Source organism: Podarcis filfolensis, assembly GCF_964270895.1.
Source record: "Podarcis filfolensis genome assembly, chromosome: 2".
NCBI lineage: Eukaryota > Metazoa > Chordata > Lepidosauria > Squamata > Lacertidae > Podarcis > Podarcis filfolensis.
Window position 1 is genome coordinate 82,743,400 of NC_139605.1, and position 21,437 is coordinate 82,764,836.

A 21,437-nucleotide genomic window follows, 5' to 3' on the forward strand; every position below is an offset into this window, starting at 1 on the left:
CTTATAATATATTATCCTATACTATCATATGCTCCTTCAATCCTCTACTGAAAAAAGCTGTTTCTGATAAACTTTGTCTCTAATTTTCAAGCAGAAACTTACATACTGCCTACATGTTTTTTTCTTAAATTTAGTCACCAAGCCTTCCTAATGATGGGATGGCTGGATCTATTAATCAAGTTTGCATAACTTGATTTCTTCTATTGCTTTAATTACAGCAGGTTGTCCTGTCCATAGTAGACCCATCGAAATGAATGGACCCCCGTTAGTCAAGTCTTTTAATTTAAGTGAGTCTACTCTTGAGTAGGACATTGGATTCAAGGCCTTGGGCCAAATTAATTTCTTTAACATTTCCACCAAATGTGTATACAATCTGCAGAACAGATCAAGGTGGGATTAAGTTGGCATAGTAATACCAAAAAAGTGGCTTGTCTAGTGCATGTGAAGGTTCCTGTATGCTGAGGACGGTGTGTGTGTGTGACTCTTGGTTTAATTTGATGCTAGTGGCAAGAAGGGGGCATGCGAGAGAAAAGGGGTGGACCTATCCACTTTTGATCCTAGCCCTGTCCACATTTGGATGGCTGCCCCACTTATTGCTTATAAATGCACGCTGACAGCTTGAACCTGAAGGCATGCGGCTCTCAACAAACCGAAGGGTTGTCCATTCTTCATATATGCCATCACCTGGCTGCAAACGGAGGGCCTATCTATGCAGAAGAATATCAGATGGCAGAAAGGCTCCTCCACCGCACTCTTAGATGAATAACAACTTGCTTTTCCAATTAGGTAAAACAGGGACCATCTCTCTCTCTCTCTCTCTCTCTCTCTCTCTCTCTCTCACACACACACACACACACACACACACACACAAACACACAGTCACTTGCCCAGGCCATAATACAGGCATAGGCAAACTCGGCCCTCTAGATGTTTTGGGACTACAACTCCCATCATCCCTAGCTAACAGGACCAGTGGTCAGTGATGATGGGAGTTGTAGTCCCAAAACATCTGAAGGGCTGAGTTTGCCTATGCCTGCAATAAAACCAAAGGCTAGAAGTGCACTAAAGTTCAGACCTTTTCAGTGTGGATTTTTATTTTTTTTGCAGCTCTTATCACTACGTTTTCTAACTGCTACAGTCAGTAAGGCTGTATTATAGCCACAAATAGTGTAGGCAGAGGGGGAAAGGGCCGCTTGATGCCTTGTGTATGCTTCACGTGGAGATTTCAGGGTGAGCAGCCGATGGTTCCAAATACAAGTATATTTTGTACAGCCGGCCGTTCCAATAACTATAATTACTTTTTAGCAAACTGCAGGTCTCTTCCGACTTCACACATCTGTAAATGTAGCCTAAACCCATGTAAAATATGAGATGAAAGGGATTATTTTATTACGCTGTTATTTGACCACTTCTGAACTCATTGCATTTGTGGCAAATCAGTGCCCTTAGCAAGGCTTCCATTTCACTTCTTTCAAGAGGATCAAAGTTTTAGAATGGCTCAAACTTATGATTACAGTTATTACTTGGCTGCGTGCTGATGGTATTTTATAGCTCTCTGTAGCAGTGGATAAGAAAGATATACACAATGAAAGTTTTAAAATGTTAATGTTCGGAAAGAGGATTTATACGCCTATCTCCTCATATTGTTAAATGGCAGTCATGCTAAATCCAATTAAACTTCATAAGTTTTCAATTCTCCCATTGTAGATTTAAGAAGATTATTCCAGTTCCTGAGCAGAGCATGGTTCAGATGTTGTGTTACCTCCTTGAATGCCTCCTCACCAAGGAAAACACTCCTCCAGATTGCCCCAAAGAGCTCTACGAACTGTATTTTGTATTTGCTGCTGTCTGGGCCTTCGGTGGGTCTATGTTCCAAGACCAGGTAAGAAGATATGGCCTCCTCACAGCAATACTGATTTAATACATTTTCACATTTACAACTAGCAACTGACTGCAAACCTGAGCCTCACCCGCAAAATGGATGGGCCAGAGGATATGATCAGATGTGGCGACTGGTGATCAGTTGCTTGTTGGATTTACCCCAGAGGTGAATGGTGACCCTTACTGGGAGGTGAGATGAGATGGAGTTGAGGAGCCTCCACCCAGTGGCAGGAACATCCCTCAAAAAAGAGGGCTAGGATTATTGAAACCTTTAGTTCCATGTAAGCTTCCTCAGGCCTTTTTTGTGTGTGTGTCTTAGCAGAAACTTCCAAATTTAAATGAAACTTGGTGGTAGCTCTGAACTTGCAATCATATTGTACGCTCACAGTTGCTAACTGCAGTATAGTGGTACCTCGGGTTACATACGCTTCAGGTTACAGACTCCGCTAACCCAGAAATAGTACCTCAGGTTAAGAACTTTGCTTCAGGATGAGAACAGAAATCGTGCTCTGGGGGCGCGGCAGCAGCAGGAGGCCCTATTAGCTAAAGTGGTGCTTCAGGTTAAGAACAGTTTCAGGTTAAGAACGGACCTCTGGAACGAATTAAGTACTTAACCCAAGGTACCACTGTATAGCAAAAACCGGGCAGTGGTTCTACTTCTACTAAATTCTGTTAGAGAGGCAGGTGTCCTTGTCAAGACCTTCTACGTAAGGAAGATCCTGAAATACTGTTGATGAGCTAGCCTGGCTGGAATGAGTTATTGCTCATGCTGCTTTCTCTCCATCTCCCAAATAAGAGAGATGGGACATTATATGCCACTTCCTTGGAGGTACTGAATAGCCATCACTATTCTAGAATTGATCCAGCTTTGGCATTCAGGTATTTAAAATTTGGTTTTTGTTAGATATCAGAGCCAAGGGACTCAAGTGTGCAAATATGTGCCCTAGAGGAAAACTGCCCATAACTTTTATCTGAGAGGGGATGGTCTCCAGACTGAGGTTTACTCCACTTACGTAAATTTGATGTGTTTGCAACTCTAGAGGAAGCCATTCCCATTCCCTTCCCTGCCAGTCCAGTCACTCATTCCCAGCATAACATGATGGCTTCTAGTAAATTATAGTAACCAAACAGCATGGTTTCAGATGGCATACACTTTGAACCTAGGACTAGGCATATCTCTGCTCTGAGAATGAGGTAGGATCTACGAGATTTTTTTTTTTAAAAATCAGTCTGAGGGCTCTGAAACTCTGATTTTTCTGCCTTCATAAACAGTGTCCCCTTAGGCACAGGGGAAGAATAGAGCTCATTCTTCACAATTTTTGACTGGCAGGAGGAAGATAGGAGGGTTTTTCTCTCTCTGATTATTCTGTATTTAAATCAGCCTCATTATCCAATTATTTATATAATCCTGTTTTTCACCTCTGTTATTTAGTCATTAGTTTAGTATTTCGTATCATTAATGCAAGCCTAGGGCCCATTCCTCATTTCAGTATTCATGTTCTCAATTTTTGATGACAGTAATGATTGGTGTTTCAGTCGCTCCAGAGTTTGTTTGGTGGAAATAGATTCTAACACTTCTTCAGGAGGGAACCGCATTTTTCCAACACCTATTTTCTATGTCTCAGGCTCCTGTCTCAAAGATGAGACAAGATGCCTTGATTCTTTCTCATTTGACTTCTTTGATTCTTGCTGTCTTGCATGCCTCCACCTAGTTATAAACAAATCACAACCCATTACAGTAACCCATGACTTACTCTTATGCTTGCATTATTCCATAGAAGAGTAGAGATGAGTATGCACCAACATTTAGCTCCTCTTGGTAAGGCCAAGTTAATTCCACTCTTCATTTGGAACCTAGGTATCTGAGCTGATCAGTTTTTCTGGTTCAGTTTGTTTTATACTGTAGGGCAAAGCAGATGAAGCCATTTTACTATATACATTTCAGTTGTGAAAGGGGCTTATGTGTTTGAGCTTTGCAAAGCTTATTCTTTAAGCAGAAAAAGAAACAAAAGGAAATACTGACCTTTGTGTACATAGTAAGATTAATAGGCAGTGTTGAGAACTATGATCACTTCAGGTAGTAATGTATTAATCAAAAATTTTAATGCAACAAATGACTGATGACAGTTGTTTTAACTAACAGGAGTGTGTGTGTGTGTGTGTGTGTGTGTGTGTGTGAGAGAGAGAGAGAGAGAGAGAGAGAGAGAGAGAGAGGCCCACTTCATATGTAATAAGGCTGCTCAATAAACCACAGTTTGTTTGACCATGCATGGCGACGAGCTTGAGTCTTTCCCCCTCCCTCTCCTTTCTTCTCTTGCACATCCAACTGCAGAGGAGACTTTCAGGTTTCTTATACCACTGTTTTCTATGATACCTGAACAAGGAAATGGTGGCTTCATGGTGGCCTGCAAACAGTTCCCTGGTTTGGACATCATGTAAAACTGGAGTAAGAGAGCAGGAAGTATTCTTTGCAGTCAAGCAAATGAGAGGAAGAAGCAATGTTCAAACTCGTCACTTGTGTATGTTCAAACAAATCATGCCTCATTGAACAGCCATGCTGGATGTAAACAGGGCCAGAGAGTGTAAAAGAGAGACAGCAGAGCAGCCTGATCCAAAGCTCTGCAGTTGTTACGATGAATATATGAAATGTTATTTGTTGAGAGAGTTTCCCTACCGGAGTCCTTCCATTACTGTCCTCTAACTTGCTTCACTTCAGGACCATTATTGTCACCGTACTGTGGTACCTCGGGTTACATACACTTCAGGTTACAGACGCTTCAGGTTACAGATGCCGCTAACCCAGAAATATTACCTCGAGTTTAGAACTTTGCTTCAGGATGAAAACAGAAATCATGCTCTAGCAACGCAGCAGCAGCAGGAGGCCCCATTAGCTAAAGTGGTGCTTCAGGTTAAGAACAGTTTCAGGTTAAGAAAGGACCTCTGGAACGAATTAAGTACTTAACCCGAGGTACCACTGTATAGTAGTTCCCTTGTCTATCTTCTTGTTTCGTGTGTGTGTGGTGTGTAGTATACAGGCCTATTGTTTGTTTGTTTGTGTGTGTTTTTTCTGATTAATTGCACATGCAGATCATACATATTTTAATTAGCATGTGCTTGTTTTTGCTTTTTAAAATAACTCTGTAAAAAATAACTTTACTGAATCTATCACCCCATTCTTCTTGGCCTTCAAACAGCCAATCCTTTCCTCTAAATACATTAACAGAGGCTGTTTCTCCACTAAGGGGGAAGGAATTGGGTGCCCCAGAATGAAGGAATAGGCTGCTGCAAGAGCTTGTACCAATTACAAAGATACACCTCTGCCATAACCAGGATCACAGCCATTGCAGTTAGTTTAGTTGACCTCATTGATACCTATGAGGCTGATATCCTTGAGCTTTTTCTGCTGCATCAAGCTCTCCTTCACCCATAAACATAATGAATTCTTATTGCTTGAATGAGAGCCATTTTCATGCAGGACTTGGGTTGAATTTATGATTTCCTCTGAAATTTTCCAAGTCGCCATGTGGGTTTCTGCTCTCTCTGCCCTAACAGAGTGTGCCAAATCCTCTGAAAGCATCTATACTTGCTGCAGGACTATTCTGCAATGTGCATTTGGAGTTCTGATCAGACAAACTCCCCCCACCCCCAGCGTTGCTCTTAATGGTGAACTCCATGTTTCTTTCTCTGCTTCTCTGTAAATGTCAGAGCTAAGGATCCGGAGTGCTGTAGTCTGAATAAGAACAAGCAAAGATCCGGTGAAAAATGATCCAATATAAAATCTGTTTATTGCTCGCCATAGAAATTGCCCTTAGTTCTGACCTTTTGCTGCTGAAATGTCAGAATAAACAATATGAATGCCTTCCCACTATTGCAGGCTTGGGAGGTGGGCAGGAAGGTCCCTCTCTAAAAAGCAGGGATGGAGGTAAAAGCATTAAGATCAGCAAGCTTCCATTACGTGAGCAGCTGAAATTTATCACTCCTCTGGCAGTGAGGGTTACTTGAGTTCCTTCAGTTTAATGCTATTTTAGTGTAAAAAGAGAGCCAGTTTCTCTCAGCCTTCCCTTCTTTCTTATTTGCTTTTTCCTTGCTCTCTTTTACATGGTCTAAAGTGAGGAAGGGCAGTTGGTAGATCATCTGGGTAACATATATTGGTTGCTTCTTACAAATTAAAATCAATAAAAATCTTAATAGTACAGTGGTACTTCGGGTTACATATGCTTCAGGCTACATACACTTCAGGTTACAGACTCTGCTAACCCAGAAATAGTACCTCGGGTTAAGAACTTTGCTTCAGGATGAGTACAGAAATCGTGCTCCGGCGGCAGCAGGAGGCCCCATTAGCTAAAGTGGTACTTCAGGTTAAGAACAGTTTCAGGTTAAGAACGGACCTCCAGAACGAATTAAGTACTTAACCGGAGGTACCACTGTAATGGTAAAAAGAGAGAGGAGGAGGCAGTTGGTGAGGTGGGCTGAGGAAGGAGCTGGAGGACCCCAGAAGTTGTATGGTGGCATTTTTTATTTTATTTTAAAGGAGAGGCCTTATTTATGCAGCAAATGCTCCCTTTGCAACTAATAAGAGAAAAGTACTGGCCCCTTTACATGGAATGAGCATTATTTTAAGGAAGAACAAATCTGCGGAGGCTTTGAATAATATGTGAGGTGAGAACACAGCCCCTCTGGATTATCTGTGAGGAAGACTGAAGCTTTGATAGCTCATGTTTGTGTGTGTGTGTTGGGGGTGGGGAGTGTATATTGCTCCTTAGTGGAAGTTGGTTAACCTCAGTGAAATTGACTCATGGCCTCAGCTGATTTGCTGTATTGGAAAAGCATTTGAAGCTGATAAACCTGGGGAATATAATCCATAAAAAATTCATTGAGAGTTGGAGGTTGGATAGGCAGCAATGTCTGGTTCAATGTGTTTCATTCACCATCCTTTGTGTGCTACTTTCAGGCTAGGTGGGTTTCTCTTTGAAGCACTTCTGGGAAGTTTGGTGTGGACTAGTGGAAGCAAAGCTGTTGCCTGCACTGAGTAACTAAAAGACCTGAATGTTGATCGTTTTATTACTTATTTAATAAAATTTACATACTGCTTGATTGTAGAGAAAACCTCAAAGCACTTTACAAAAAGAGATAAAGCAATAAAATTGTCACTTAAAAATGTACGATAAGTTAAAGCATACAATAGAAATAAATTAAAACCCCCCACACTCATACACATTTTCTAAACAAAATAAAAAAATTCCTTCCAGTAGCACCTTAGAGACCAACTAAGTTTGTTATTGGTATGAGCTTTCGTGTGCATGCACACTTCTTCAGATACACTGAAACAGAAGTCACCAGACCATTATATATAGTGAGAGGGTGGTGAAATGGGTGATTGGCTGATAGGTGGCATAAACCTGTTGATGACTGTTAACGACTGCAATTGGTCTTAAAGGAAAAAGCAATGGGTGAGATGGCTAAAAATAGCTTTATCATGTATAATGAGATAAGAATCCAATGTCTCTATTCAGACCAGGTCTCTCTATGGTTTTAAGTTTGGTAATAAGTTGCAATTTAGCAACTTCTCTTTCCAGTCTATTTCTGAAATTCTTTTGTAATAAGACAGCTACTTAGAGATCTTGTACAGAATGTCCTGGGAGATTGAAGTGTTCTCCTACTGGTTTCTCTGTCTTGTGATTCCTGATGTCAGATTTATGTCCCTTTATCTATCCTTTGGCATAGGGTTTGGCCTGTTTGTCCAATATAGAGAACTGAAGGGCACTGTTGGCATTTGAATGGCTAAAAATAGCTTTATCATGTATAATGAGATAAGAATCCAATGTCTCTATTCAGACCAGGTCTCTCCATGGTTTTAATGGTTTACCACACCTATCAGCCAATCACCCATTCCTACCACCCTTCTGAGTAATATCCCTCCCCACCCTCTCACTATATATAAGGGTCTGGTGACTTCTGTTTCAGTGTATCTGAAGAAGTGTGCATGCACACAAAAGCTCATACCAATGACAAACTTAGTTGGTCTCTAAGGTGCTACTGGAAGGAATTTTTTTATTTTGTTTCGACTACGGCAGACCAACACGGCTACCTACCTGTAACATTTTCTAAACAAATTTTATGACATCAGTGAGCATATCTGAATGAACCATTGTAGATCATTAATTTCATGCTGACGCATATCACTCCAAAATCACAAGGTTTTTCAGTTGCATTGGATTACATAGGTTGTGAGTTATCAAATGTTGAGCACAGAAACAAGTGACGTAACATGCATGTGTGATCCAGCCCTTGAAGACTGAAACTTCAGTCTTAATGTTTTGTTTGGTTGCATTTAGTATTGAAATTGCACTTGGTGAACGAAAAGGATCTAGGTCTAGGCAGCAAAGCACCCTCCCCCCCCTCTGTGTGTTTGTTTGTGTGCATGTGTTGGGGGGGTGTATGGCACTAGCAAACTTGCAACTGAACAGGTCATGGCATATCTGCACCACCTTGAATAGTAATAGGGCCGCCAATAACACTTTCACATGATACTGAGTAGCAGATAATTAACACTTTTAGCTTCACACGACAGTCATCTGGTGCCCTTGTGAATACATCTCTGATGCTTTGCTGTGAAGGACACACATAAAAGTGATGCCCTTCTCTGGAAGGCAGGCTGATTATTGGTGAACTGTACTTTGCCCTGCGCAATTGGCTTTTTCAACGAATCATGATATTTACAAATCTTGCAGCTGTAAGATTTATAATTAAGGTAGGCGTACACTGTCACTGTGTCATGAAAGAAATGCGCACTGGTTGTGTTCAGGCATCTGTTTTCTGTTCTGGGGCAAGGACTTTGACAAAGTAAATTGCAAGCTAGTGGTGATTGATGGACAAAGATTTTGCTATGAACAGCTTGATGTGAGCCTTCTGCTTTCTTTGGCTGATCAATTTGATTGCCTAGTTGTTTACACAAGCTTAATTAACTCTGATAGATCTTGCATCAGGCCCCATCATAGATAATTATTTGTTTAGTGACATAAGAGTACAGATATTTTTTCCCTTAAAAAGGGAAAGAAAAACTCTAATGACAGGAAAGCACTGTTCTGGAAGGATTTTTTCCCCAGAAGAGAAGAAAGTTGGAAAAGTATGAAACTTAAAAACTTGCCAAGCTGCCAAGGTGTAGCTTGCAGGTTTCCATTTCTACCACAACTGAAGATCAAGCAGCATATGAGGTTGCTATGTGAAAACACCAGCAGGCATCAGGATGCAGTGGCAGACCTACATTTTGGGGGCCCTTGAACTGTTATGAGTGCCCCTTTGCAACCAGCAATGAGGTCTGGATAACTACTGCTATCTTCTTCAGTGGGGTTGTTCCATGACGGATCACCAGATTTATTAATTTTTTTAAATGAACTGCTACATCCCACACTTTGTTTAAAACTTCTGTACTGGATTATCTCACATGTCAAAGTCACTGGTGTGAATAAAGTTTCCCCATGCCTTATAGTTTTCAGGTTATGTGGGGAGGATGCATATTAGGGATATGTATGCATGAATAAAGTCCCTTCTGGAGCCCCTCTGGGATTAGGGCCCCTGAAACTTGAGCTTCATTAGTTTTGTAGTAGATCCGCCCCTGTCAGGGTGGTTTGCTAATGCAAGGTCCTTAGGGACATTCTGTTGACTTGGCCTAGGGGTGAGGGCCACATACTTTTGATCCTAACCTTTGTGGAGGATTGCACCTGCCGAGAAAGCATGAGGTAAAGTTTTGAACATTTTCTCTTTGTGACAACCATTAATATTGCAAGGGTTCCTAATCTTATTTTATTTTTAAAATGGTGCCTGTTGGCACCAATTATTCATTCATCGTGAACCCTTGAATAGTTAGGGTGCTGGTGAGACCACTCTTAGTTATTCAACTTGGGGCTAGCTTTCCTCCTGCAAGAAGTATTTCTCATTGTTCAGATTTTTAGTCCTTCAGTATATATAATGCAAGGTTGGTCACAGCATTCTTTAATCCTCTAGCTTGGGAAGGCTTTCTTCTGATCCTCCTGTGTTGTGGTTTTTATGTGTTATATTCTTTTCATTGATTTTATGGCATTTTATCTTACTTTACTGTATATTTTGTTTTTAATATGCTGTTCTCCACTTTAGGTGCCCTTGGGCCAAAAGGTGATAAACAAACTGTAATAATGTTGATAATATAATAACGGCGATGATGCTAATAAAAAAGTGATTTATCTGTGCATTAAATCCTCTTCCACATTTTTCTTGGCAGCTTGTAGACTACAGGGTCGAATTTAGTAAATGGTGGGTGACGGAGTTCAAGACCATCAAGTTTCCTTCCCATGGAACAGTCTTTGACTTTTACATTGACCCAGAAACAAAGAAATTTGAGCACTGGTCCAAGCTCATCCCCAAATTTGACTTTGATCCAGAAATGCCATTACAGGTAGGTAATTATGCTTATGTGTGTGTTTGTGAGACAATGTTAAACAAAGAGGTTGGATAAGAATGTGTAAGCATATTGTCTCCGTTAATTTTTGCACATTGGTTGCACAATGCTGCTTTATAAGTAGAGAATTGATGCTATGCCTACTAGAATGGCCATACAATCACCTATTGCAGGAGTGGTAGTCTTACCTGTGCTCCAGTCATTCATGGTGTTGCTGTTCAGTTCTGATCCCCTTCTCTGCTGCCACTTCCATGCTGCTGCTGCTCCTGGCTGTGTTTTTCCTTGTTTTTGGGTGGTTATAATGATTGGACAGTGCCTTTTCAATGAATTGGGCAGTGTTCATTGAAAAGAAGTTCATGTAAAGGAGTGTGCTGGTGTATCCCTTCTTGCACGGAGGATGAATGGTTGTCTCTGACCAAATATTGAGATTGCAGATATTTGTGGATAACCATTTCACACTAAGTGTGTTACCTTGAACAGCCTTTATGCCCAGAGAAACAGCTGACATACTGAGGCTGTGGAGCACCTTTAGCAGCTTTCTGATCAGAGCATCAGATACACTGCAGTGAATGGAACTGTGTTTGTTGGAGGGCATTCACAGATAATCAAGGATTCAGATAGGCAAGAAGCCCCCTGATGAATTCATTTTATTTACTGGTTCTGTTTCGAAGCCAATCTTTGCATTTTGTGATGCATAGTTCCTTATGAGAGGCAGGTCTGATTTATCCTCTTTCACTTATATTTATTATATGCTGGTTTTGAAGTTGTCATTTTGATAGAAAGTTGGATATCTGTACCATGGCCTGCAGGCCGTAGGGGGGCAGAGTTTGCCTGAAAAAAGGTCTCTACACAGAGAGCAGCCTGTGATCCCAGGCTCTTAACTGAATCTCTCTGCCCTTGTTTCAGTGGGATTATTGTTTCAATGTATTGGCCTCTGACTAATGTTGTGCAAAGATGCTTGCAATGACAGGTTCTGATTCCATCTAGTTGGAAATAGCCAAATGAAATTATAACTGAGTTTAATAAGAAAACAGCATTTGGCTTATTCATCACTCCTTAAGGAAATACACACACACACACACACACACACATGCACACACATACAATATTTTGTTTGCAGAGAGCAGGCATCTAACTGTGGCAAGCAGTGTTACTCAAAAGAGAGCCCAGTACGAGACACTGATGAAGTATATGTCCTTGCTGTTTTTCTCCTCTGCTCATTTCCCCTTTTTCCAGCCACATTTTGGCATTCTGCAACACACTTAGAAAATACAGTTCTTATTTTTGTGTGTCAGGATGTTCACAAGGGATACTGGCAATATAAGCATTCATTTGGTTTGATATTATCTGGTGCACATCACATGGCTAAATTGCTGTCTAGGGCTGTGGGATTATTAAAGTCTCAAAATGGGGTCACCGCTTGCCTTTCTGATATTCTTATTCCCCAGGCTCCCCAAAATGCTAGGTAAAGAGTATGTGCACATGACCTGCACTCCGCATAGCAAGTTACTTTTCTTTGGAAGGTGGGCTGTGGTTCTTGCACTGTTGTGCTTTTGCCTAAGGCCCTACACTTGATCCAAGTCAGTGTTGTCCGCAATGAAAGCAAGCAAATGTTGCTGGTGTGAGTCAGTGAGGCTAGGAAGAAGCATAATGGGTGGAAGTAGTTGTGTGAGTTCTGCAAGTTGGCCTTTCCTGACACTGAACACCTGGGAGAGGATTTTCGAGCCAGCCAGGCCTACTTGGAAATTAACCTGGAAGGCATTAATGAACCAGTCCAATCTATGAGTTGCTGTTTGGGTTTCCAAATATACACCTCAACAAGCTGCTTGTATTCAGTGGTTGGGTCTGTTTCTTTCCACATTTAAAAGACACACGTCTCTCTGTGTGTCTACAAATATTTTCTGTTTGCTTCCTTGTGTTTTGAAGCATATGCTACATTGGAAACAGCCCTAAGCGCAACAGCACTTATCGTTATTATTATCAGTGGTATCGTTATCAGTGGAGGGCTGGGGGAAGGGGCCACACTTCAGCTGATGCCACACAGTGCCAACTACCAGTTCCATGTTTCTGACTTGCCCTGCTTAGATATGTAGGGTGCTGTGGGGCTCATCACAGATGCCTCTCATTCTCCCATCAGGCCTGCCTGGTACACACCACTGAGACCATCCGGGTGCGATACTTCATGGATCAGCTCTTGGAGAAACGCAGACCAGTCATGCTGGTGGGAAATGCAGGCACAGGGAAGTCTGTGATTGTAGGAGATAAACTGTCTCTGCTGGATTCCGAGGAGTACCTGGTCAAGAACGTTCCTTTTAATTACTACACCACGTCTGCCATGCTGCAAGGTAAATAAGTAGGCGAAATGAAAAGGGTAAATGAAAAGGGAAGCTACAGTGGTGCCTCGCAAGACGAAATTAATTCATTCCGCGAATTTTTCGTCTAGCGAATTTTTCGTCTTGCGAAGCACGAAATCCCATAGGAATGCATTGAAAATCAATTAATGCGTTCCTATGGTCAAAAAAAGTCCAAACAAAGCCAAATTTGGTACAACAAGAGTTTATTAAGTGCTCTTTAAAGTCACACATACTGTAAAGAGCATTTCAAAATTCAAACCCAGAATTTTTTTTAAAAACAGCAGAGTGGCCCAATGGTCACAGAAAATCATAAAAATGCAGAAAAAAACACACAAGCTTCCAGATTCTTGCAAACCCCTCCCCAACATCAAGTCCTTGAATTCCAAACACCCCAACCCAAAATCCAACCCCCCCAAAAAAGTTTTAAAAGCTTAACTTACCAAATGGCTGCAAAAGAAGTTTTGGAAAAGCTTCAAAAATCACCAAAGTCTTTAAAAACCTCAAAAAAGGCTACTATGTACACTGCGTTCTATGAGTTGCTCCTCGAAGTCAAGTCGCAACTGTATTAACGGTGTTAAGAAAAAGGAAACAAACTTGCAAGACGTTTTCGTCTTGCGAAGCAAGCCCATAGGGAAATTCGTCTTGCGAAGCAGCTAAAAAAACGGAAAACCCTTTCGTCTAGCGAGTTTTCCGTCTTGCGAGGCATTCGTCTTGCGGGGCACCACTGTACTAAGGTAGAATAAATTCTGCTATGAGACACTCAGAATAAATGCATGCTCCAAATCAAAGGGGGTTAAGAAGAAATTGTTGCGTGGCTGAACTGAAGTGTTGAAGCTGTTGTTCTGAGTTGCTTTTGCATTTTAAAATAGTTTCACAGAAAATAATAACTGGAAGTATAACAATCACAACTCAGAGAGTAAACAGAATCCTTTGTCATGTTGAAGAGTAATTCATACATAAAAGGAAAGGGGGAAAAAAAAGGTAAAGGACCCCTGACGGTTACCGTAAGTCCAGTTGCAGATGACTCTGGGGTTGCGGCACTCATCTCGCTTTACAGGCCAAGGGAGCCAGCGTTTGTCCGCAGAAAGTTTTCCCAGGTCATGTGGCCAGCATGACTAAGCCACCTCTGATGCAATGGAAGACTGAAACCAGAGCAGCGCATGGAAACGCCGTTTACCTTCCTGCCGGAGTGGTACCTATTTATCTACTAGCACTTTTGGTGTGCTTTCGAACTGCTAGGTTGGCAGGAGCTGGGACCGAGCAACCGCGGGGATTTGAACCACCAACCTTCCGATCAGCAAGCCCAAGAGGCTCAGTGGTTTAGACCATAGCACCACCCATGTCCCTAAAAGGAGAGGGTAAATTCCATCAAATTTGTCAATTTATAAGTCAGATTAAATTTAAAGTGGTGAGTCTTAAAGGCTTTAGTGGGTGGTTCTCTAGACCAGATGGATGGGAGGTTGCCTGCTCTTAATGGGGTCACACTCCCTCTGAAAGAGCAAGTATGTAGCTTAGGAGTACTTCTGGATCATTTGCTATCACTTTTGAGGCTCAGGTGGCCTCAGTAGTGTCAAGTGCCTTCCATCAGTTTTAGCTGATGGCCCAGCTGCATCCCTATGTGGACAGGGATAGCCTAATTTCTCTTGTCTATGCTCTGGTAGCCTCTAGGTTAGATTACTGCAATGTGTTATACATAGGGCTAAGATGGTTTGGAAACTTCAGCTGGTACAGAATTAAGCAGCCAGTCTGCTCACTGGGGCAAGACTGTTTGAGCATATTGCACCAATCTTGATCTGACTGCACTGGCTGCCAATGAGTTTCCCAGCCCAATTCAAAGTGCTGGTTCTGACCTATAAAGCCTTACATGGCTCAAGACCACCATACCTCAAGGACTGCCTCTCCCCATAAAAAACCATCCCGGACACTGCGTTCATCATCTGAGGCTCTTCTTCATGTGCCTCCTTTATGAGAGGTCCAGAGGGTGACAACACAAGAGCAGGCCTTTTCTGTGGTGGCTCCTTGTTTGTGGAATGCTCTCCTCAGGGAGGCTTGCCTGACACCTTCATTATGTATCTTTAGGCACCCAGCAAAAGCATTTCTCTATAACCAGCCCTTTGGCTGATTAACATTCTATGACCTTTTAAATGCATTTGTGGGAGATTTGTTTTATTATGTATTTTGTATTCTCATTTTGTATTTTTATGTTGTGGAACCGCTCTGTGATAAATGGTGTAAGCTTGATCCATATCCCTGCAACAGTGCCCTAAATAAGAGACAATTTCCTTTTTGTTTTTGTTCTGTTTGTTCTACACTTCAGTGCTGTTGAGATTAAAATGGGCCTGAAGGAAGTGTGCATATGCCACTTCACTCAAATGGCTTTTTCATTGGCGGGAACCCAGTGTTAGTGCATTGTTTTGAATTGGGGAGTCAGATAGTGAGGGTTGGGGTTTTTTTTACAGCACATTTGTTTGGCTCTAATTGAATATGCAAGTTAAATATTTTAGTATAAAAGGCACCATATGTGAAAACAGGAATGCCACTAATTCATACATTTTGCAGCAACAGAATAAGTAGTTCTAGCTAGAAATATTTAGGCATGGAGAATGCTGCAGGTGATTTGTCACTGCTCACAGCTTCCTCTGTCTTTTAATAATCCCAGCTGGAAACCTGGTCATAGTTTAATAAATGCTGTGTAAACAATGCAGCTTCAGGTAGCGCATGCATATGGAAAATGCCCTGAGGGGGCCTATTCATGGTATCATTCTTCCAGTGTCCGTATTACAGTGGTCTATTGTGTATATTGAATCATTTATAGGGATCTACCTGCCTTTAGGAGCACCAATGCATTCAGACGTGTTTGGGATTAATATACCTTAAAGTCGGGGGGGGGGGGAACGATGACAACAGGTGATGTCCAGACTATGCTCACCTTTTGAAAACTATAGATATATTGTGATCTGGATGGGATCCAGATCAGGGAGATCTTGAATTAAATAAACTTGATGTCTCTCAGTTAAGGTGTATGGAGGAGGTGGAGAAAATATGCATGTGCCTGAGACCTGCTCCTGATTTCAGCATAACTCTAGAGTTTGAGTATGTATAATCTGAACAGGCTCACAGCAAAGGTGGATTTGGGGCAGCGCAACTGCTTCCGCCCTACTGGCTGCTGAGCCTAGGGAGCACCGCAGGGTGTTGCAAGTATCACATAGTGAATTGAGCAGAACGGAAGGCGAGAGATTAGCCCAGGGGTCGGCAAGGTTTACCTTGTCTGGGCTGGTTCACTCCAGCAGAGATCCCTCCATGGGCCGGATCACACACGCGCGCCCGTGATTTATGACGTCTGCATCTGCGCAAATGCGATTTCCAGTGCCATAGAAGCGAGTTTCCACACTGCGCTGGTTTAGCGCAGCACGCGGGGACTCACCGAGTGGGTGGCTCGGTTCAGGGGTGTCTCATGGGCTGTTTAAACGACCCCCATGGGCCGCTTGTGGCCCATGGGCCTTAGGTTGCTGACCCCTGGGATAGCCTTTGAAAGACCAAAGTCTGCCCCTGCCCACTGTTAACATTTGAGTATCCCTATGGTGGTGATTTGCTGTTACCTAAATGAATGTGGCTCGGGGAACAAATGTCATGCATCTCTGGAAGTTTCAGCAGCAAACACTTCTTTTGAGAAAAAAATTGATCCACATTTCAAACAGAGGAAAGGTGTTGACTGTCATTAAAGTACAAACACATTCTTCATTTCATTTTCCAGATTCTGCTTGAAAGAGGTTGGAGTTTGTGAGAGTTCATAATGAGCCAAAACCAGTGGTGTTTCTGTATATCTTTATTTGTAGGAAAATTTATAAACTGCCACTTAAGATAAGACTATCAGCAGGGTGTACAATAAAATAATAAAAACATCACAAGATTATAAAACCTTCGCGCACAAGTGAGCCCCAACACACACATTTTAGTGCCAAAGGGAAAAGCTTTTTCTTGCTGTTGAGATGTATACAGATAAATGGCAGCAACATTTTTTCCCATATTTACTTGGACTGAGAGTTATGGCCAGAGGCTGGGGCACAGAATCCGAATAAGTTATCCACAGGGTGGGTTAGTGTAAGAATGTGCCTCAGACATGGTTGCTGGTGTGTGCTGAACATGATTTATACCCCTTGCATCTTGGTTTATGCTGCTCAGTGTTTAGATTTACTTGGTTCTGTTTTGCAGTTTATCATTTGGCGGCTATTTCTAACGGGTGTTTGTTTCACTCTTTTTAAAACTTAACAGTCAGCCAGAATAATAAATGACATTCCAGAGAGCTTCAGAGACACTGCTTGTTTGCCCAACCTCAGTTTCAGGAGAAGGAAGAAACTACCCAATGCTTTCCTATAGTGCTGCATTACTGACCTAAGGGGATCTGTGACCCACAGATCATATCTATCTGTTCACAGTCCTATCAGGGAGAACTGACCTCCTCATCACTAGAGTGACTGATTTAGTCACCATTTGCTCCAAGAATGTGTGTATTAGTATGGGTGTGAAAGGGTGCTGGACCATGTCCCTATAATGAAGACTGGAAGACTCCCTTGCAGGAGTTCACAGGAAGTAGCAAGTCCGTGAGGAAAAATGGCACAGTTTTTACAGGCACTATCCGCCTGCAGCCTTGCCTTCTTTCCTTGCAGCTCCAACTTAGCTTTCTTGGTTGCAAACATTATAGGGGAATTTGTGGCGTTTTGAGAAGGTGCAAAATAACCCACAACTCTGAGACTTCTCACAGCCTTTTATACTGCTAGCATATTTTCAGGATTGTCTCTCTGATCGTTGGATCTGAAAACCCTTTACATGCTACATGCATTAATAGGAAAGCAGTTTTGAGGTTGGGATTTGGAGTGGAGAACCATCTTGGGGTGCATATATTTAATAATCTTGCTTCCTGTAACTTCTCAAATTCCATTTTCAATGGGGTTTAAGGCGCATATTTGCCCTTGCCAGCACATATCTGGAATTCTTCTTCTGGAAGGAGCAGCAGCTGGAAATGGTGTCTGGAGTGTAGAACTGGCTGGTGAGGAAAGGCCTTCATCACGTAGGAACCTGGAAAGCTACTTTATGTCAGCTCAGACTACTGGTCCATTTAGCTTAGTATTGTCTACAGTGAGTCACAGTGGCTCTGCACCTTTTCTGGCAGAGGTCTCTTCCATCACTTGCTACTTGATCTTTTTCATTTTTACAGACGATCCCAGGGTTTGCACCAGAAACCTTTTGTATTCAATGCAAGTGCTGTATCACTGAACTTTGACCCCCTTTCCTCTTTACTACCACTTGTTGAAAATGGCTTTTTTCTGAAGCTGATTCCACCCCCCCCCCGGAGGAAAACAGAGTTTGGGGCCTCTATTAGTGTAGGTCTATATATGTGACATGTAGTTAGTCCCTTCAAATAAAACTGAAATTATTTGTGGTTTTAAACATGCCACTAGATTCTGTGTTACATGATTACAGAATATGTTTAGTATCACGTGACTGCTCTTGAATTGGTAAAGCACTGTCATGTTCCGATGCATGCTGCAAATAGAGATGGAAGGCCCCACCATTGATTGATTGTTTATGGGCAAAAAATCTCTAATGAGTATAACACCTCTAACACACATATAGAGTATTGCTGCTGGCAAGAGATTCCCATGCGTTGTGGTGAAAAGTACCTGATCTACCCTTGCAAGGGCAAATGCAGGCAGATCAGAATGGGACATCCCACACATGCAAGAGATTTGTATGTCCAAACAAATGTTTAGTGGTTAGGTGTAAATAATTCCACCCTGGGAAAGGTAACATGATGGGATGCTTCATGTGGCATCAAAGAGCTTTGTGTTTCTGCAAAATGTTTGCATTCCCCTGCACGGCCATGGTGCTTAGCAGATTTCCAGATGCAATTAACTGTAGAACATAATGCGTTTAATCCTGGAAAGATTCTGAAAAAGGCCACTGAGCCATCTAAATCCCATTTCAAGCTATGGAGCCTTGCGCAAGGTTTCTTCATGTGGCAAACTGCCCCCAGAGAATTCCACAGAAATAGATGTCTCTCAGCCCATCAGCCTCTGGGAAAGCACAGCAGATGCTTAATAACCCTAAAACACAGTGATTGTTTATTCCAGTATAATTGGGGTTTGAGTATCTGTGCAAGAGACATGTGGCTTTTGATATTATTGTGAGAGACATTCTCAGATTAAAATGCTGCTTTTACGAACATGTCATTTGATCTCTCAGTAATTGCATTTCAATTTGATATATCTTTTGCATACTTGTTAAATCCCTAAAAGGGATGTTTTCTATGTTAATTAGGCTCTAATTAAATGCATATTTGAAAGACATTCTCTCACTTCCAGAAATCTAATATATTTTTTTTTTTGGGGGGTGTTGTTCAAAGAGGAAGATTCCTCACTGACAGAGGTGTTATCTTGCACCCATCATTTCAGGATCTTTCTGTGCCACAAACTGTCAAGATGAGATGGATTCTTAGCAGTGGATGCTAAATACAAAACAAAAAGCATTTTTAATAACCTGCAAATATGTGATCAGTTTAGTGAAAAGCAAATGATAGCACGCCCTTAATAGCTTGGTGATTGTTGAGAAGTTCATTGTCAGTTGCAAGATGCTGATCTTTGAAAACATTATTGCAGGCTTTGCTACTATGATGAAAGGCTACTAAGAACTGCCAGTTTATTTTTTTAAAATAAGGCAATAGAAAATTTGCAGTTTGTACCTTGTAATGTATATAAGCCAGTGCAAATATCTTGTTCAACACAGATATGTTGATACATGCAGCTGCTTCTTGATATTTGCACTCAGGGTAAATACTTGTGCTGTTGCACATACATTAAAATGTACATGCTTTTGGTGGCACAGCGATTACTATGTCAAAGAACGAATATGTGAATTTGCCATGATAGTGATGCTTTTGGCAAAGCAATTTGCCTAGAGAGATGAAAACGTGGGAGAAGCAAACCTTGGCATCTTTTAAAACATCAGTTTGTTGTCATAAAACATTGATGATTTTTTTTAAAAAAGAGTACACATCCAGACATTTCTGTTGTGTACCAAATGCGGGGCAGGAGGGGGCAAACAAAAGGAGCTAAGAACTTATTATTACCATCTGGCACACTGCCTTCTTGCATAGTCCTCCCAGAAGCAAATCCTATTCTAGTGAGCACCACTTCCTTTTAACCCTACTCTTTCTTTTCTTAACAATTTGTCCTGGTCTTCCCAGCCAGGGATTATTCACACAATATGGGCACATGAGCCAATACTGTCCCCCTTAGCCCGAGACTGTATTTCAGACCATAATCACAATGCAAGAGGAATCATGACTGTTGTTTACTGTTGAATGCCATAAGTTCAGTGATTTGAAGAAAGGACTTGTTTATGCCTTGTTGCACTGTGCAAAAGAAATTGTGGCATTCATTTGGATGATTTTCCTCTGTCCAGCTACATAAACCTCTAATTTGCCCGTGGCGCCTTACCTTGACAACAAGCTGTTTTCTGTTCCTATTGTCCATGTGTAAGATTCAGCATGTTTGAGCGATGACTAGTAAGAAGCTTGTATTGTACAATTTCCAATTTCACTTTGGACAAAGTGTTACCTTTCTGCGACAAAGGCTTCAGTTTGATGAATGTTTCTCAGGCCAAACTAGCCCTTCGTTCTAGCTTAGCAGTCTTGATCACTTGGTTTTGTGCAATATTTGCACAGGTTAATCTCTCATGTATTCAGCTGACTAGCTTTGAATTCAAATATTCCTTGCACGGCTCCAGACAACTTGTTGTTGACCGTCTGGGTAATAAGCATGCATATAGATGTCCAAATACCAAAGCGTGTAACTTGGTCATCTTCTTACCGAAAAAATAGGGTTGCATTCCAAGCTTTTGAGAGAAAGCTGCTTGACAGTTCTGATCGATATCTTCTAGGGCCCCTATAAATGGTTTGCCACAACACACAATGGCTTTCTTCTTGTGAGTGACTCCTCATTGTTTCTGATAAGCCAAAATATGGTTCAGGGGCCAAGGATAAATAGATCAATATCTTGGATGAATTATGATCTGCACCGTAGAACCATTACACATTGAAAAATACAACTGTGCTGCCAAAAGTGTTTTATTGACTAATTTTAGTGGGCTTTTCATCTCAGTTTTTCAGTCTTTATCCTACCCTTTGGTCTTTATCCAACGCTACAGGCTGCTTCAGTTTTTTTTTGCAGATGCAAACAAAAATCATTTCCCCCCTGAGAAACACGCATGCCAAACTGGTTGCATCTAAGACTGCTGCCCAATATTGGGTCTAAGCATGATGCTGATTCTGGAGCCTCTGTCAAAAAACATCAGCTCTGCATAGAGTTCCTCTTCTCTTCTTTCCTTAGCATCCAGTAAGGAAAATGTATGATATGACATCATTGCATTGTATATTTCAGTATATGCCAGTACTGCAAATTCCCTCCTCCAGCCCAAGTATTGTTTAAATATGTGCAGGGTGAAATCCCACACACCTGTATTCCATTAGAGATGTGGCATCTTAAACTCTCTGTCAGCAGAAGTGCCTTATATGTCTTCCCTCTTTATTTTCTCTCTACCATGATCATGTCCCTTTTGATTCATCTCCTAAGGATTGCAGTTTGAGGGTGGCATTAAAAAACAACAACAAAACCACACACATTCCAGTCAGTGCAAAGATTTCCACTAGCAGCACATAACTTCCTCTACTCCTCACCCAAGTGTGTTCTCTGCACCCTACCCAAATCTGT

General features: G+C 41.7%; 1 protein-coding gene across 1 annotated transcript in view; it reads left to right on the plus strand.

Moving 5' to 3' along the window:
- The window catches only part of DNAH9 (dynein axonemal heavy chain 9), a 188,131-nt gene that overhangs the window by 55,721 nt on the left and 110,973 nt on the right, over nt 1–21,437 (plus strand). The window contains exons 36-38 of the mRNA XM_083597636.1: nt 1,708–1,882; nt 10,139–10,312; nt 12,453–12,660. Coding sequence (XP_083453762.1) covers nt 1,708–1,882; nt 10,139–10,312; nt 12,453–12,660 — 557 coding nt within the window. The remainder of the gene's footprint in view (nt 1–1,707; nt 1,883–10,138; nt 10,313–12,452; nt 12,661–21,437) is intronic.